General features: G+C 35.9%; 1 protein-coding gene across 5 annotated transcripts in view; it reads right to left on the minus strand.

Annotated features, from left to right (window-relative positions):
* Positions 1-20,259, minus strand: part of LOC114666252 (serine/threonine-protein kinase VRK2) — a 136,400-nt gene that overhangs the window by 45,692 nt on the left and 70,449 nt on the right. For all 5 annotated transcript variants that reach the window (XM_051919621.1, XM_051919619.1, XM_051919620.1 and 2 more), the window contains exons 9-10: positions 11,230-11,350; positions 8,062-8,120 (exon numbers count right to left, since the gene is read on the minus strand). In XM_051919621.1, coding sequence (XP_051775581.1) covers positions 8,062-8,120; positions 11,230-11,350 — 180 coding nt within the window. The remainder of the gene's footprint in view (positions 1-8,061; positions 8,121-11,229; positions 11,351-20,259) is intronic.

Consider the following 20,259-nt stretch of genomic DNA (forward strand, 5'->3'; position numbering starts at 1 on the left):
CTAAAAGCTATTTAAAATTTTAATCTGACTATTAACAGCTTTCATTGTGACAGGCTTCTAATCTTTACTATGTGGTGCACCTCACCATACTGCCCAGTCACCCTTTTTATATAACAAGGTGATATTGGCATTTTTCTAGTCCTTCGGAATTAGCCAGTGCACAGTGACTTCCTAAAAATATGTATCAAGATTTACATATGTAATTGCTAAATATTATCTGGTCCTAGAGATTTATTTGGTTTTAGCCTATTTAATCTAAGCAGTACTTCTCCCTCTACATTTTCCAAATCATTCTGTACCTCCTTAGTAGTTCTTTTTAATGCTGGGAGGTTATCTACTTACGCACATGTGAAGACCTCAGGAAAATGTGAGTTTACAGCATCTACTATTTCACTGTTTGTATTTTTTAATTCCCCTTTATTATTGCTGATGCACTTCACCTCATACTTGACTGTTCTTTTACTATTAAAATACTGAAAGAATTTCTTTGGGTCATCTTTCACCTTATCTGCTATATTCCTCTGTAACTGACTTTTAGCCTCCCTAATATCCTTCTTAATGGTTCTCAGGTTCTCATATGCCCTATGATTCACATTGGCATTATTAATCTTACAGTATATACCTTATACAGCTGTTATTTCCTTTGCAGCTTCTTTTTCAACATTTTATTAATCCACTGAGGAGTTTTTTTTTTTTTTTTAAGTTTCCTACTAATTCAAAATTTAGGTATGCACCTGTCCTGCATTTTATGTAAAGCATTTTTAAACTTGTTCCACTGCTCCTCAACTGTCTCTGCAATTAAAAGCTTATCTCAGTCCAGCCTCCTTAGACTTTGCTGATTTTTCTCAAAATGTGCCCTACCAAAGCTAAACCTGACAGTTTTAGTCTTTGCATCCACATTTTTACAAAATACTGAGAATTGTATTATGGACTATTCTTTCATCTCGGGGCACAATCACAAACATACTCACACTAAAACTCATACTGCTCAAATGTTGTTAGAATCCACTTTCAGTTATGAAAATTGGTAATTACATAACATTGCTTAAATAATGGAAAAATCTATTAACACCATCCATATGTGAAAAAATACTGACCAACAGAATAACATGTTTATCATAAGATGAAGTAGATATCTTTTTGATCTAAAAATCATGTAATAAACATAGGTCCTGAACAGCAAAAAATAAAATGTCAAATATTCTAGATATGTACACTGTTTTTAGCCAATAAATCAAGCTTTGTTTCCAACCAAGGTTATTATAGTTTTGGCTTTTTATATTAGTTTTTATTTCTATATTTTTTCTGACCTTACTTGGAAATTCAGTTTAATTTTCCTTCATTATTTATTTTTAGTTTTAATTTAGTTTTTATTTTAAAAGAAATTTCTATTTTACTTTTATATATATTAGTTTCAGTTTTAATAATTATAGTATGGTTAAAGAGCTACTATGCAGTTTAGTTTTTGTGTCACAATGAGACACAATACGAGTATATAATACGAGTTTAATGTTAGTGGAAGCTTACTACATTTACTTACTACACAACACACTTTAATATTTGGTTTTGTTTTTGTCTGATAAAAACAAGCATAATCAAAACGAGGTGCTGAATATGAACAATTTTACACAATTTTATAATTTTTTAAATATTTTCTATGTTGTTTGTGCTAAACAAATCTGCGCTGATTGTTGGCACTTTTTTCTTTTCTTTTTATTGCTCAGAATGGGCAACTTTGTAATGAATTCTAGGTGAATTTTAAGGTTTGAGGGTTTTTTTTTACTCTAAGTATCTATACCACACAACATGCTGTACTTCACTTCAGCGACAATGTGCTTATAATGAATGCCTTCAATATTGCATTCAAAAAAGCTTTGTTATTTTCTACCAGCCATCTTGATCTCTGATTCTATCTCAGGCACAAACAATTTATAGACAGAATTTTGCACCTGCAGGCCTGAAAAGATATTAAAAAAATAAGAAGAGAGATTCTACTGTGTTCTGACAGGTGTGACCATGACAATCACGGGGGCTAAGGAAGAACAGGGGTCTTAGGCTTGAATCAGTGTGCATACCCAACATAGCCGTATTGAGGGAAACAAAGAAAACCAAACATGTAGTGTGAAGGTTAGGGGCAGTGAGACTTGAATAGCTCATGCATAAGAACAGTAAACCCATAATGAGCAGAGCAAGAGCAGGTAATAAGAGTATGGACAGGCACAACATTACAGAGACTGCATCTGGGATTGAGAACATTATACATTATGTAAACCTGTTTATCCAGAGCAGTATCGCAGGAAACCTGGAGTCTATCCTAGCAGGTTTGGATGCAGGGCAGGAAAAATCCCTGGTATGCAATATGTATGATATGGATAATGTTAAGAACAAAAAGAATATGATATTTCAACTATCTGTTTTGAGAGAGAGAAACATTGAAAAAATGGGGACATATTTTAAAATGTAATTCTGCTACTGGATTGTTTTCACAATACTGTATCAGGTATTTTGAGCTGTGAATATGAACTAAAAAATTAATAATAAATATAGAATAAATACAAAAACACATTAGTATGTTTAGCTTTTCATCACTTGGCAGACTCTCTTTGCCTACCTACCTGCAGTTCAGTAGAGACGGTGCCAACACAGGAATTTTACAAGATTTGTATTGCTTCGTTGTTAAACGATGTTTTTAAAGCAAAAGTGATTGGTCAGCAACAATATGCTGATCTTATATGATGAGCTAGACAGTCTCTCGATCAGTGCCGTTTTATTTTCAAAAATCAGGAGTGGTCTCCTCTAGACTTTCTTGTGCACTCAGATATGGGGATGGATATTTGAGGAGTAAACCGCAAGACAATGATTATATTATGTACATTAAAGAACCATCAACAACAAATCAAATTAATAATATACTGAACAATTATTATAAAAGTTAAATTGAATACTCAAGCTGCATAAAAAAAAAAAATCAAGTATGTGTTCAGGTAAAGTACCACTTCCGGTTAATGGATTTGGCCCAAAAATTAATACAGACCTACAATTCTGATGTAACAACCACATGCCAAATTTCATCCATCTATCTAGTTATGTTTTTGAGATATCATGTTTACACACACACATCATTCCAAAAAACGGTATTTTCGGACTCGAGGAGGTCTAAAACGTGAAGATTCATCAAAATGTCGAGGTCGAATTTTTTACATGATTACTATACTTTCTCTATATTTCGTTTGTGAAGTGGCAGGTGAATTACTGTCAACAAAAAGCAGGCACACCTAAGAAATACACTGAAACATTACTCACTCGTGATTTTTCTGTCCATATGGTAAAGTTTTTGTTGACCAGCACATTCCGATTTCAGGCGTTTGAATTACATCTTGAAATACAACAAGTGTAAAGAAAGGAGACATGTAAATTGCTTTCTATTCCACAGGCTTTACACGTGTATTCAGCTTGCTCTGTCACTGCAAATGCTGTATGAACGCCTGCCCTCTATCACCAGCCACCACTCGCTGGATGAATATATGCGGGCGGCTCGTGGTGGATGACTTTCAGTTTTAGAGTTAAAAGTTATAAGGGTTAAAAACTAACAGCAAAAACATTCATTCAAAAATGAAAACTAAAATTATTTTTAGTAATTATTTTATTTCAGTTAGTCTTTCCAGCTACTTTAATAGTTTCATTTAGTTTTTTTAATAAAAGCTTCAGTTTTGATTTTAGTTAACTATAATAACCTTGTTTCCAACTCAGGCCAGAATTGACATGGCTATGGGAATTGTGTGAATCAGGTAATTATATAAATTGTATTTCCTATATATGCAAGATACACACTCTACCTTTAAAGTGTACATTTTTATAAGCTGTATTATGAAAGTTGAAATGGCAACATACTTCAAAAGTAATTTCCTGATACACACATTAAGACATTTTATTAAAATAGATTATAATTATGTGCATTGACTATTTCTGTTTAAAGGCCTTATTTTGTATATTTTAATTTCAGATACATAACCAAAATACATGTACAGAAAAAAAATTACATTTTTAACAGTGTAAATAATGTTAATAAATGTAAGCAAACCTTAGACAATTGACTAAACCAAAAGCAATTCTAGCTTCTTCCTAAAATAGATGCTCTAAAAGGAAGCTGAAATTGAGATTACCTTTCAAGTAGCCAAAAGGCAGAGAACAGTTATGTGTCTTGCATGGCCTTCTAGATTCACCTAACCAGTGGTAATCAAATTATCTAGCTGTCACAGAAAGACAAAGCATTTCAGAGGTAAGACAAATCTTTGCAAAACAACAATGAACATTTGCTTTTTTATTATCTAGTTCATCTGTCCATCTTATTTTGAGCTGCTAGTCAGAAATTTTGTCAAGCAGGTACATTAAAAAAATGCCTTAAAGGGGCCTCTCATCCACAATCTCCTCACTGATCGTAAATTTGACTTTTTCTGTCTAAGCAAGACATGGCAACAACCTCATGACTTTTCCCAACTTACAGAATCCACTCCCCCGGGGTGTGTTTACATCTCTCAACCCCGTGGCTCTGGCTGTGGTGGAGGTCTCGCATTAATGTATCGTTGAGAAGTGGAAAGTTCTGCCCTTGTCTGTTCCTGCTTTCAGTTCATTTGAATCTCGTGTGTCAATTAACTGGACCTATTCCTACTATTATTGCAACTGTTTACCGGCCCCCTAAATCAAATAATGACTTTCTGAACGCTGCGGTGGGTTAGCACCCTGCCCGGGATTGGTTCCTGCCTTGTGCCCTGTGTTGGCTGGGATTGGCTCCTGCAGACCCCCGTGACCCTGTGTTCGGATTCAGCTGGTTGGAAAATGGATGGATGGATGGACGGACTTTCTGAACGACTTTGCTGTTTTTCTTACACACTTATCTACTGTTTCATCAAACATAATACTTCTGGGGGATTTCAATATACATATGGATAATTTCAATGTCCCTATTACTAGAGACTTTACATCCTGCCTTGAGAGTTTTGGATTCCAGCAGCATACTGATCTTCCCACTCATTCCAAAGGACATATCTTGGACTTGATTTGCTGTTCTGGAGTTACCCCGCTTGATTGTACTGTAGATGAACTCCCCATAACTGATCATTTTCTTATTTCATTCAATGTTAAACTTGCACTTTCCAATACTAAGCTTTCTAGTCTCATGTCTTTCCATAATATTAAGAATATTAACTTAGACTCTCTTTCCTCTAGTATCGATTTCCTTATGGACATTCATAATTTATCCACTCCTGAAGAACTGGTCTCACACTATAACACTGGACTTAATGGTATTCTTAACTCTCTCGCACCATTAAAAACTAGATCTGTTTCTTTCTCCTTTTCTGCTCCCTGGTTCACGCCTGAAGTTTGGCTTTTGAAAGCCAAAGGCCGGCAACTTGAAAGGTTGTATAAAAAAACTGGACTCTTTGTTCACAAAGAGATGTACAAAAACCATATACTTTATTACGAGGACTGTATTGCCCAAACTAAATCTAATTATTATACTCTCATTATTTCTTCCAATGAAGGATACACCAAGTCACTGTTTTCACTGCTTAATAATATCATACAACCCCCGGATTCTTTACCTTCTCACCTTTATTCAACTGATTTTTGCAATTCCTTTATGTCCTTTTCTAATGAAAAAATCCAGAAGATTCATCAGTCTCTCGGTACGGATTCCTCCAGTACTTTATTTGAATTTCACCCACCAACTCACTCATTTTCCTCTTTTCAGCTTCCTACTTTCTCAGAAATCTCAGACCTTGTCTGTAAGTCTAAGCCATCCACCTGTCAACTGGACCCCCTCCCTACAGTTCTGGTCAAAGCCTGCCTCCCCTCTCTGGTCCCTCTTATTTCTGCTATAATCCACTCTTCTCTCACTACTGGAACTGTTCCTTCATCTTTTAAAACTGCTGCAATAACCCCAATACTGAAAAAACCTGGCGCCGATCCAACTAATTTCAGTAATTTTTGTCCTATTTCTAATCTACCCTTCATTTCCAAAATTCTTGGCTATTCAACTTCATTCTCATTTATCTCAAAATAATCTGTATGAACAGTTCCAGTCTGGTTTTCGTCCCCTCCACAGTACAGGAACAGCACTTATAAAAATTACTAATGACCTCCTTATGGTGGCAGATTCTGGTTTTATTACTATTCTCATCCTCCTTGATCGGAATGCAGCCTTTGACACTATTTGTCACACTACTCTTCTCAAAAGATTATCTTCGATTGGCATTACCCACACTCCACTAGACTGAGTGTGGACTGAGAGGTAGGATCTGAACCAGTTTGTTCAGCTTAAAACCTTCACATCCCAACCCACCGCTGTTACTTCAGATGCCCTGGGGCCCCTCCTTTTCATTATTTACCTCCTTCCCCTTGGAAATATCTTTCGTAAATATAACATTAGCTTCCACGGTTATGCCAATGACACCCAGCTCTATCTCACTAGCAAACTTATTGCTTCCATTCCATCCTCCTCACTTATTGATTGCATTTTAGAAATTAATTCCTGGTTTTCTTCAAATTTTCTTAAATAGTGACAAAACTGAGGTTCTCCTCATTGGTACAAAATCAACATTATCCAAAACTCCAAATTTTTCATTTGTTATTGATAATTTCTCTGTCTCCCCTTCCCCACAGGTTAAGAGTCTGGGTGTCATCCTTGACAGTACTTTATCCTTTCAGTCCCACATCAATAACATCTCCCGGTCAGCATATTTCCACTTGCGTAGCATTACTCGTATTCGCCCCTCCCTCACTCCCCACACCACTGCTATCCTTGTTCGTAGCCTTGTCACTTCTCATCTGGATTATTGCAATTCCCTTTTCTTTTGTCTTTCTTGCAAATCTCTTTATAAGTTTCAACTGGTCCAGAATTCAGCTGCCCACATCATTACTAGAACCCCCTCTATTCACCATATTACTCCCGTCTTGCAGAAGCTTCATTGGCTTCCAGATAAGTTCCGCATTCAATTCAAAATTCTTCTGTTAACTTTTAAGGCTAACCACAACCTTGCCCCTCCATATCTGTCTGACCTCCTCCATGTTGCCATTCCCTCCCGCACCCTTAGGTCCTCTTCCTCCATCCACTTGACTGCCCCCATCGTCTGTCTTACCACTATGGGCAGCAGAGCATTCAGTTGCTCTGCCCCCCAGCTCTGGAACTCACTACCATCTGAGTTTAGAAATATTAAATCATTTTCACTTTTCAAATCTAAACTTAAAACTCGTTTAAGATGTTTTTTTCTCTTTAATTACAATTGCTCTATCTGATTTTAAATTTTTGTACTTTAGTTTTGTTTATAATCTGTGTTTTATCCATTGTTTGGTGTCCTTGAGTGTTTAGAAAGGCGCCTACAAATACAATAAAATGTATTATTATTATTAAAATACACTCATTGTCAATTGTTATTTTTTCAGCATGAAATAAATGTATACATTCAGACATTATACCTGTTGATTTGGTTTCTGTATCTATAAATTAAATGTATATCAATATCTAATTGTATACATTTTAAATGAATGTGTTAGCCTTATCTTTGAAGTTCAGCTGCCAGTGTGCTCTTCACAAGGTTTTGAAAAAGGAATAATCACATTTCAGAAATTCCCTAGTGATGACTATTCTACCCAGTTGCCCTCATAATCATCATCTCTCCCATTTTAGCTATTTCAGTACAAAAAAAATATTAGAACATATATTTCCTATGATTTTGAAAAGGATTTGCTAATAATAATAATAATAATAATTCATTACATTTATATAGCGCTTTTCTCAGTACTCAAAGCGCTATCCACACAGGGAGGAACCGGGAAGCGAACCCACGATCTTCCACAGTCTCCTTACTGCAAAGCAGCAGCACTACCACTGCGCCACCTGATAGATAATACATAGATATGTATTCGTATTTAGAGGAGGTATTGCTTTATGCTATCATGATATAACACATAGACAGTGTCTGTCAATACGGTGAATGATGCACTAATTATCTCTTGGCCACTACTGTTTATTTCTGTGAACTGCTTGAGAAGTATACTCACCACATTTGGCACCACATGGAGAAATCTGTGTTACGGACTCAGGAAGCTTTTCCATCAGTCTAAAGATGAAGGAAATTAAGGTGTACAAAAATATATATTTTATTGAGTATAAGAAATAAAAAAAATACATCACATGACAGTTCAGCATAAAGTGTAATATACATAATCACCATATTTGCACATTATTACAGGTAAGGGACAGTTCAAAGAATGGAACTTAAACAAATGTAATTAAGACAAATGCATTTAATGAAGACCTGTATTGCTGAGATGCATGCAAAACACACAACAAATTACACGGTAGTGGCTCAGAAGTGGAGAAGGGGCAGATGACGGGACAGTGTTAACAGTTTAATCATCAAAAAATTTGTGCCAACTTTAAATTTATTGTTTCATTGGACCATAAAAATATTCACAACCTTGGTTAAAAAAAAAAAACCAAAAAACTGCCTATTATTTTAGATTACAAGGAAAATAACTATAACTCCTGTGCTTTTTAATTATCTTTTCATGGAGTTGATTGGAGTGTTCTTTTATTATCATTGTGTAGGTTAGGCCACCATACTGACTTACCACATCTTCCAGATGCATTTATACCACATTCATTTGAAACCCCTTGACCTGACTAGGTGATCTTCAGTAAACTAATTATGGCAGTATTTCTCAACAACTGGGTTAATACCAGTAGGCAGAGAGTTGTGATTTGTCTACAGTGGAAGTGAGTTGTGAAGTGGGTTTCAGCAGGTTACATTCATTTACAAATAATTATCTTCCTGAGGGGACAAAAATGACTAACTGACAGTATAAAGTGATGAAGTTAACTAATGAACTACTTCATCTTACAATGTACTCAGTGTTCAACAAAAATGCATCAAGATATATTCAAATTATGATGCATTAGTTGCAGACATCAACATACTGGGTTATTAAATGTAAGAAGACAAAGTAACATGTATTCAAACATATTAGCAACATCATTGTTACTATATATACTGAAAGAAAAAGAAAAACACTTCTTTACTGGAGAATAATGGGAAAACAAGATGTTACAACAAAAAAAGACAACAGGAAGACAAACAATAACAACCATGATCAGTAATGATAGTTGTACTGTAATCCTTCATTGTTTTGTGTGACCACCTCTTACAGTTACCGCTACTTGATACCCGTGGTGCATAGTCCTATTCCTGTTATCCTACTTCTGCAGAGAGGCCGAACAAAGAGCTGGTGGCCATTGACAGAAGAGGACCATGTCTCAGAAGTTGCAATCCATGGTATCACAAAGTTTCTTTATAGGATTAAGGTAGTAGTGGTGAAACACACAAGACTAATTTCATGTGTATTGTGTCCTGTATTAGGTTTGTGTTTACTGTTAATTACTCAAAAGTAGATGTCAAAAATTAGAGGTCTATATCTTTAAGAAAGCAATTGTATAATGCAGAGGGGTCTTAGGTGTGGTTCTTTGTTATTTGTTGTTCTATATAAATTCATATGGAAGGCTGCTTGGATCCACTTTTTTTAAATTTCAACATTAAGAAATATAAGTACAAAAGAAGACTTCAAGAAGGGAAACATGGTTTATTTTCCAAGAAACGTGTTCTGCCAATATCAAAGCAGAATAGTTGACTGCATTTCTTAACGTAGTAACTATTCATTGTAACTCTTCTCCTGGAGGGGGTTTTGCTCTTAAAAATAACTAACTTTGGACTCTGCTGATAGAACAGACTGATACTTCTCTTTAGGAAATCTACTTTTCCAGGGAATGCAAGTCACCATCCTCAGCAGTTATAATCAATTCACATCTAGGCTGATATTCACCTTTTAGAGTGACAGAATATTTGAGTCTATGTACATATAGTTTTGGTGTTTGCATTTGTTTTAGGGTATTGTAAATACTGTAAATATAATTTTATGATGGCACAAGCTTTATTAATAGACACACTACATCCTGTGCACAAGCTATATAACTAGAGTTTCCTCATTTCAGAAAATGTTGCATTTTTTTTTTTTACCTGTGAGTATATAGACATTTTTTCATAGAGTCCATTGTATATTTCAGTTACAGTGGTGAAATTCTTTCTGGGGTTCAGTAAATCACAGTGGTTAAAAACAAAAATGTTAAGTACTATCAAAATTCATGAAATGCAGCATAAGCTATTTTACTCAAACACAGTTTCTTTGCAATTTTATTAAAATTCATTTGATCCTGCTCTTTTGATTATAGGAGCCAGAACTCACCATAATCTAGCAGCATTGGGTATACATCAGGAACCACTTTAAGTTTCACTCACACAAACTGATATCAGTGTCAAATAAAATATTCTGCAGGTCCTTGAAGGTTTTAAGCTTAAATAGATGATTTGGTGAATATAGAATAGCTTGTGCAACTTTTCCACTACAGCATCAGAGTAATTTTTCCATCCCAAATATTTTTTGAGCCACTCATAAAATCAGTGTACTTAGTTACTGTTCTGCATTGCTTCTAACACAAAGACTCATCAGAAACTAGAACAATGCTGATGGCCAATTTTCCAATTGTTCCACTGTTATCAGGAATGCCCCAGGTCCTTAAAGCTTTTATGCTAACCAGCACAACATGACTGTATACATCATAAAAGATAAACTTACATAGAGTTTATAATTTAATACACATGCAGAGATTCATATAAATGTATATGGATCTCTGGGGTAAGAGTGCTGTGGGTTTATAACCACTCAGCACCCTTAAAATAAATGCTGAACTTATTATTTATAAAATGATAAACATTGTGATAACAAAAATAAAAAACAGTTATCAATATAAAGAGTTAAAGCTGAAATATATGCTTCTAATATATAAGTCTTCAGATATGTTTAAGCAATTAAGCAGAAGAAAACAGCTATGATAGATGTCATTTTTAGAAATGAACATTTTGAAGAACAGCATAAATCAGCACCACAAACATCTTAACAGTTCAAATTATGCCAATGGAGACTATAAAACAGAAACTTAAAATAATTTATCATAAAACTGTATATTGATAATAAATACAAGACTGTAGTCACATGTAAATTGATAAAAAAAAATTCCATATAAACAGTGTTTAATAAATTACTTTTTTTTTTTTTAACATTTTGATGTATGGTGAGGTTATAAATATTATAAATGTTTAATATAGAGCACAGTACTTTGTTTTAGCTTCCAAGACAAGTTCTGGTTTATTCAGATACTGCTCCCAGGGAAGTTTTCCACACATCCAGTGCAGCATGCAGTAGCCAAGTATTTCAAGGTCACTCCGTCTGGATGGAGCTGTGGGATTGAAAGTAAGGAAAGGGGAAAGATGAAGGATTAGAACCTATTTTCAAGACACAAAATGGCTTTAATTAAACTCCTGTTGATGAAAAACACAAGAGCCAAGAAAGGCATAATGTGTTGTTTATTCAGCTGTATCTGGAGTATAAGCCCAGCTTCTGGCCTTGGTTCACAGGCAGCCTTTTGACTTGTTGCAGCTGAAAGATAAGGTCAGTTTCCTTACCTCCCCAACCTCATCCTTCCTCAGTCTGGTTTGTCACATGAACTTGATCCTTGTGGCCTCTGACATGATCCAGACAGCCCATAACCAGACTCTGACACTTTCTCAAAGAGCCATGCAGTAAAACAAAGAAATAAATGTCTGCTGCTAAATTGCTTACACATGTTCCAGGAAGTCCATGGGGTCTGAATTGGCCATACAGAGACCGCAAGTGCAGACTAAACACTGATCGCCTTTCCTGTTCTACCAGGCAAGTGTAGAAAAATGTGTATGATATTACAAAACTGCCCCCTAGTGTAGAGCATAATACTAAATTTTAAAGATTTTATTAAACTTGCTAAATTTTAAGTCTGATAACTCGCAAGTCACTCAGCCAAAATTAATATTGACATTGAAGACTGTTTTTATTGTCCCAGTTTTAAACTTTGTTTATTCTTAACATTTAAAATATTTTTATTTTGTACATAACTTCTTATTTTGTCCTTCATTTCAAAAGCTCACATTACTTCTAGGCTATATAACCTAATCTATCATTTTCACTAAGATAGTGTAATAAAACACACTATTACATTTAACATACCATCTTTAATATCAAACGAATGTTCTTTTTTGAACTTGGATGAATGACAGTTTAGCAATGTTCTACTTCAGGATTTGGCTCTCACAATAAAACAAAAACATTCTTTTAGTGTCAGACTACTGGATAGCAATTTCAACTGAAATAAATCTTACTTTAAATGTGGAACCTTTCCACCCATGCTTCTGTGTCCAGAGGTTAATTTTCCATCAGTGTAGACAACAACTGTCAGTGAGATATTTTGCTTAAAATATGCAAGTATTATTTGAAACAGCAACGAAGCCCACTGACAAAATGTAAGAGTTTAAAAAAAAAAAAAAAAAAAAATCAAAAGTGGAGGCTATTAGCTTTGGGTAAAAAACCCATTGTTGGTAATACAAGCTATTCTGCTTTGAGTCTGAGAATCGAACAGGTGCCAAGTGGAATTTTGGGTACATTATCCAATTGCTCAAAACAGAAAGGCTGTAACATGGATAATACAGAGCAGACTACACTTGGTATCCAAAAATGTCAAATAACTCTCCAGACACACACATTGCTGGACCAGATAAAGGGCTGACTTTTCACAGGTGTTTAAAATACACAGTTGGACATTAAACTATTGGAAAATATCACCAGTCTGAGTCTCGTGACGGGCCATATAGTGATAACATAACATTACATAGTGTGAAAGATAGAGGCCCTGTCGACCCCTTGAACCCTCAGACCAGACGTCAGACACCAGATAAAAGTCCAATATGACTTTATTTTATAATAATAATGTGCACCAAGCACTCTACACTCCACTATACTCATATAATACACAATAATAAATCAATAATCAATTAATCCTCCACTCCCAGACGCGTTGCCACCCTTCCACCCAGCTCAGCTCAACGCTCTGGTGTTTCATTGTCTTTTTTATAGTCCTTGACCCGGAAGCGTTTCACCCCCTCTGTCCATGTGACCTGGAACACTTCCGGGTCAGATTAAAAAATCCTTCTTTTCTTCACCCAGGAAGCACATCGTTCCCTTTGTCTATGTGACTCTGACGTACTTCCTGGGCGTAAGGTAAATAGTCTCTGTGCCTCCCTGCAGTGTCCTCTAGTGGGCCCCAAGGTATCCAACAGGGCTGAGAATAAAAACTACATTGTCCAGTATTCCCTGCTGGCATTCAGGGCACCTCCATGCTGCAGGAAGGGCTCCACCTGGCGGCCTGGGGGTGTTGGCCGGGATGACATGCCGGCCATATCCCACAATAGTCAAATTGCCTGTAACAGTTGTCCTAATTACACTGTTTTCATTTCCATGTGTAATTATGACATTCACCCAACCCAAGAGAGACATGGGTACCATTGTTTAAAAGACCCCAATTCAAAGGTCATTGTAGTCGGGCCTCTTGTGCTTAACATCATTCCAGGCTCTTTCAGTATGGACAAGTGATCAATAATAAATAATGCAAAAATAGACAATCAAACAAACAGTTTATCTGCATATTCCCCAGTTATAGTCCACGAAAAGACAGAGCAGTCCAAGTAGAGTGGCACATACACTGCCTGGCCAAAAAAAAAAGTCGCCACCTGGATTTCACTAAGCAAATAGGTACGAACCTCCTATTGGAAAATTACTGCATGGACGATTATCTTTCAGCTGGCAAGGAGTTATTTAACCCCAAATGGTGCAATGAGTTGCTACTCATTTATTAAACAACCATGTCGAAAGACACATCTCGTGGTCGTGGAAAAGATGTTAGTCTGTTTGAGAATGGTCAAATCATTGGCATGCATCAAGCAGAGAAAACATCTAAGGAGATTGCAGAAACTACTAAAATTGGGTTAAGAACTGTCCAACGCATTATTAAAAACTGGAAGGATAGTGGGGACCCATCGTCTTCGAGGAAGAAATGTGGCCGGAAAAAAATCCTGAATGATCGTGATCTGCGATCACTTAAACGTTTGGTGAAATCAAATCGAAGAAAAACAACAGTAGAACTCAGGTCTATGTTTAATAGTGAAAGTAAGAGCATTTCCACACGCACAATGCGAAAGGAACTCAAGGGATTGGGACTGAACAGCTGTGTAGCCGTAAGAAAACCACTAATCAGTGAGGCAAACCGGAAAAAAAGGCTTCAATTTGCTAGGGAGCATGAAGATTGGACTCTGGAGCAATGGAAGAAGGTCATGTGGTCTGATGAGTCCAGATTTACCCTTTTCCAGAGTTGAGAATCTTTGGGATGTGCTGGAGAAGGCTTTGCGCAGTGGTCAGACTCTACCAAGATCTTGGTGAAAAATTAATGCAACACTGGATGGAACTAAATCTTGTGACATTGCAGAAGCTTATCGAAACAATGCCACAACAAATGCGTGCCGTAATCAAAGCTAAAGGCGATCCAACAAAATATTAGAGTGTGTGACCTTTTTTTTTGGTGGCGACTTTTTTTTTTGGCCAGGCAGTGTATATTACGCACATGGACAGTTTCGACATGTATGATATGACAGTTTCCCATGCTCTGAGATTTCCAAATGTTTCACGACAGGCATACAATAAGTACTTTTGTGCAATCATCATTGCCAAGATCATTGCACTACCACATTTATACATCGAATAAACAAACTTACTGTTCTTAATGTGGGCTAGTGATGTGACTGTTTGATTGAAATATTGACAAATAAAGCAGAGAATACTGTGTTTTGTATATGTAGTACTTTTATTATAGAAAAAGTTAAGGTAACTGCAATCATCTGAAATGTATACGGACAATTTTCTGCAATAATGTGAATAATGCCATCCTGAGACATTTTTTTGTAATAAAATTAGAACGTGTCACACAGGTAAAACAGGCAGCAGCTCTTGGTATAGCACTCTGACAACATCCGAAATAAAAATAATTAAAAATAAATATATACATACAGTATATTGTTGCATTAACAGAATTGGATAGAAGCATTCTCTACTCGTTAACAAAAAAGTACACATTTACATAATCAAGTTCATGGGTGGATGACTTCCTGTACTTCACGGACCATCAAAGGTTGGAATGTTCTATTCTGTTCTAGAAAATGACATTGGTCTACATGTTCTGGAGTAAACAGTGCTTTGTTTATCCATCCATCCATTTTCCAACCCGCTGAATCCAAACACAGGGTCACGGGGGTCTGCTGGAGCCAATCCCAGCCAACACAGGGCACAAGGCAGGAACCAATCTCGGGCAGGGTGCCAACCCACCGCAGGACACACACAAACACACCCACACACCAAGCACATACTAGGGACAATGTAGAATCGCCAATCCACCTAACCGGCATGTCTTTGGACTGTGGGAGGAAACCGGAGCGCCCGGAGGAAACCCACGCAGACACGGGGAGAACATGCAAACTCCACGCAGGGAGGACCCGGGAAGCGAACCCGAGTCTCCTAACTGCGAGGCAGCAGCACTACCACTGCGCCACCGTGCCGCCCTGTGCTTTGTTTAGCTGCTACTATATCCCCACCTGTAAAGAAAATACTTACTAGTATTGCCAAAAAAAAAAATCACATGTTCCTTTTCCCTGAGGTGGCAGTAAAACCTAAATGCATCCAAACACTTGTCTTTAGTACTAGCAGTTTTCCCAGTTATGTTAGTCATGACAATATTTGCAATAATGGCATTTACACAAAACGGCGATACACTGTCTTTTCTAGAACAATTTGGGTATGTGTGAGCATGAAAGTAATGGAAAAAAGAGAATGATTTTTGTAAATTGCAAATCAGTTTTGAATCGTAAATGGTAAGAATATATATTCTTAGGCAAATTTTTATTTCCCTTTATTTCTTAGTTCATTGTGCAGAAACATTCAACAGTAGTTTTTAAAAATTGATTAACTAATCCTATAGCCAATAATCTGATAAATTACATGTCAGTTCATCTTGTAAAACGTATGGTGGATGAGAAGGGCAACTCCTACATCAAGGTTTTACACTGAAAAAGCATACTTTAGGTAGAAATTGCTTATGATTAAACAAGAATAAAATGTTAGCCATAGAGGACATGTTACAACAAATGGGATGGTGCTAGAAAAACATAAAAAATTACCTAATTTATTAAATAAGTTATTCCAAATCTAAAAACTTCCCATCTCAGTGAATCGCTAAAAATACGATAATTGATCATGTCAAGAAAACTAGTAATTGCATAGTCTGTTCCCAGTTTCATAGTGTCATCAGACACATCCATAGATGGTCTGGAAGCAGCACTATAGTAGGCACATCATGATCACTAGAAATACAGTATGTAACATACTCTAAGAGGTTATATTTAAAAAAAAAAAAAAAAAAACACTTCAGACACTTAAAAAATATCTTTCCTTGCTATTTGGCAAAAGAAAAAACAGTGCAGGGCTAAAACTATCATTTGGATTTTTATTTTCAAAACTGAATGTGTTACTGATTATTGATAATACACAAGTGCCTAGCTAGGCAACATCACGTTTACTTCATTAAACTTCCAATATAAAACTACAATTATACCATGCAAAGTGCAGTGCAATTATTCTTGTCTTTATGACGTTTAATGTTATCATGGAGCTGTGTACAATCACACAAACCCCCTTTAACCTGTACCAGCAGATACTGTATTTCTTCAGATATGACGTTATTGCTGTGATGTGCAACTAATTTTGCTTGCAGAGACATTACTCATAAACTGAAATTAAACATGCCACCTCTCTCAGCAGTATGCATTATTTATCACTTTTCTCCATCTCTGGATAAAATAGAATCACATAGAGAAAAAAGTATTCAGATTTAAAAATTGAATTTCACCATCCTTACAAAGGTGACATTTTGAAAACTAAGATCATAGAAGAATTGAGATTAACATACAAATGTGAACCTTAGTTCAAATTCAATAATCTGATTTCATCTTTGTCTTTTCTTTTATACTGAACAGAAAAAAATCCAAAATGTGTTGAGTACACCAAATGTTTGGAATTGTATCAGATTAAAACGGCAGAGTTAAAGGTGTTTTACATTTTCACATTACATAAAGTAGCACAAGCTGAATAAAAACAAATAAAAAAAATCAGCTTTAAAATAAAGAAAAAATATCTAAACATTTCAACAACACCTCAAAGGCAAATACAATATTGAAGGGTATTTTAAAGTTAAACAACGTGAAACTATTGTATCTAGACATGTTTGGACTTGTGCCAGACAGTAGGGGGGTCTTGCCTGGTCGGGACGCCCTTTTGAGGAGATGACAGGGGAGAGGACATGTCAACAGCAGTGCCTCCCCCGGAACACGAGAGGGCAGCCCCACTGGGTTGCATCAGGACCACAGACTTGAAGCTTAGAAGCTCAACCCTGCTGAGGCCTGTGGCCACCGACCCCCCTGGACAGCTCCGGAGCATTGACATGCAGAACTTCCGCCACACCTGGAAGTGCTGTCAGAAGAGGAGGTGGATTTCCCAGGTGCAGTATAAAGGAGGCCGCCTCACTCCACTCGGGGAGACAGATTCACGAGGAAGAGGACAGAGCTTGCAGGAGAGGAGTGGAGGGGACAGAAGAAAAGGAGAAGAAAGGGAAAAGGACAGAGTCAGTGGATTGGTAAATTGTGCTGTGTGCTAAAAGGAAGTAGTAAACGTGTGAGCTTTTGGGACTTCTGGGTCTGTGTGTCCTGGTGTCTTTCACAGACTGTAAAGCTTAGTTTACGTACAAGTTTTAATGATAAATTCTTCTAAAATGAAACAATACCATTTTCATAATGCATTAGCCGAAACTTTCCATACTTTTATATGGAAATATTATGTTATTTCTTTATGTTACAAAATAAATAATTGCAAACAGCAGCAGCAAGATTTCCAGAACTATACATGCTTATTTAAATATTATAGTCTCTGCTCTCTTACAACCTAACATTAGATCATTAAATTAGTGCAGGTCAGTACAAATTTAACTTCTGTTCATCAATAACAGAAAATTAAAACCGATTTTACACAAGTCCAGAGTATTTTACTAACTCAATACTATAAATCCCAGGAGAAATTATGCATTGACTGCAAATTTGCAGCAGGAGAAATTTCTGTAGGAATCCATAATGCATATTGACCTAAATAGTTCATTTAAACATCACTAGAAATAGTAGTCGAAACTACTTCTGAATTCTGAATAAAATAGGCTTATACAGATAAAACAATTCATCCTCTTAAATTAAAAGGCTAACAGTTTTTTAACTTAAAATAGAGAAGTACAATTATACTGTCATACTTTAAGAATATTTAATTCCAAGTAGCGCCAGTCCTTCAATTCAATTGACTACATTTGCTTAGTGTTTGAGAAGAAAGGAAAAAAAATATTTCTTACAAAATTTAGGTGATGGCCAAAAACATTGCCAAGGTTTACCCTCTGCAATTATTTTGTACTTTTTCATAATACTTTCACTGCAATACAGGCATTTCTAGAGCCAAGTAACGTGACAGAAACCAAATAAAAAAGCAGAATGTCTGTAGAAGAATGCATCTGGTTTCAAAGCAAGATTATTTAGGAAATCTGACCTTAACTGTTAATTATGAATTTCAATGTACTAAACATTCCTCAGCATAGTAGGTCTGTATAGTTACTCTGTTTATAAAAAGGAGTGTAAAGCAAAAATAGTTATTATTTTCCTTTTCACCCTGCTAAGCTGAGATGCAGTGTGGACCATCTAATAACATCTTTTTTGATTTTTTTTCCCCCGTAGTATTTCCAAAATCATACTGAAAAATATTTTGAATTTTCTTGTGATGGTTATCTCCAGATATTTAAACTGTTTTGATATTGAGAATGAGTAGCTATTTAAACTGGCATTATGTGTTAGAGAATTCATTGGGAAAAACACACTTTTCTTCAAATTAATTTCGAACTGGGCCCTCAATCACACAGCCACGAAGAAAGAGAGTCCAGTAACAGAAACTTATAAATAAAGCATCAATTTGATTAAACATATTAATAAAATTATAACAGGTGTCATGCTTACGTTTGATTCACAGTCAGTGATGATAACATTTACTGAGAGTGTTTTGACAAAAGATAACTCTAGACGACTACTTGCACAAATAAACACGGATTATTAAGAAACCAGGTTTCTGCCTTAACTGGGTTATTCACCTTAACCCACTTATATGTGTGTATGCAATCGCATTGAATCAAACAAACAATTAATTTACACAGCATTCACTATTGTGCCAACTATATCCAGTAGGGGGTTATGGGTTATGCTGTAATCTTGCCACCCTCAATAAATAAATAATAGTAAAATGCAAAAAAAAATGCTGATGGGCAACAAATACAGTTTACAGAAGCCCATGATATCTGTTGGCTTTGACTGCTGGAAGTCTCCTGAAACTATTCCTCTTTCTCTATCTTATAGCCTTATCATCCTTTTTCCCAGATATCAGCTAGTCAGGTTAAAACACATCTTAAGCATTCCCAGTTTCTTTTCTCCAGCCTCCTAGCTTGAAAAATCTACACTAACATGCCCTAATCTTTCAAAATTCCAAGCATTTTATAGTTATTTACATGCCTCACTATGAACTTAATTTATTTTTAATTCAAAAAGTATATTATATAAAAATTATGTTTACATTTTAAAAAATACAAAGATTATTAAATATAACAGCCTCTTAATTAAAATGAGCTCCATATGCACAAAGCATAGAATTACTCAACTCAAAATTATATCTCAAGCAAATTTCTCTTGTTTAAAATTGTCCAAAATGCTTCCAGGGCAATATCCAACCTGCAAACGCTGCAATCAAGTTCCAGCCTCACTGCACCAACATAACATGATTTTGGACCAAAATCTTTAAATGCCTTTCAGACAGCCTTGGGGTCACAATCCCTCCTAATCCCCCAACAGCTGTGTTTAGGGTACTTTCAGATGGACTTAAAGTGGAGAATGACAAACAAACTGCAATTGCCTTTACTACACTATTGGCACATAGACTTACTTATCTTGGTCAAGTGGAAGAATCCTAACTCTACTATTCTAAGTCAATGGGTAACTGATGTTATATACTATTTGAAACTGGAAAAAAATCAAATTCACACTTCGAGGATCTGTACAAAAATTTTTCAAAACCTGACAGGATCAAATCAATAACATTTTAGAATAA

This window comes from Erpetoichthys calabaricus, chromosome 15 (assembly GCF_900747795.2).
Source record: "Erpetoichthys calabaricus chromosome 15, fErpCal1.3, whole genome shotgun sequence".
Taxonomy (NCBI): Eukaryota; Metazoa; Chordata; class Cladistia; order Polypteriformes; family Polypteridae; genus Erpetoichthys; species Erpetoichthys calabaricus.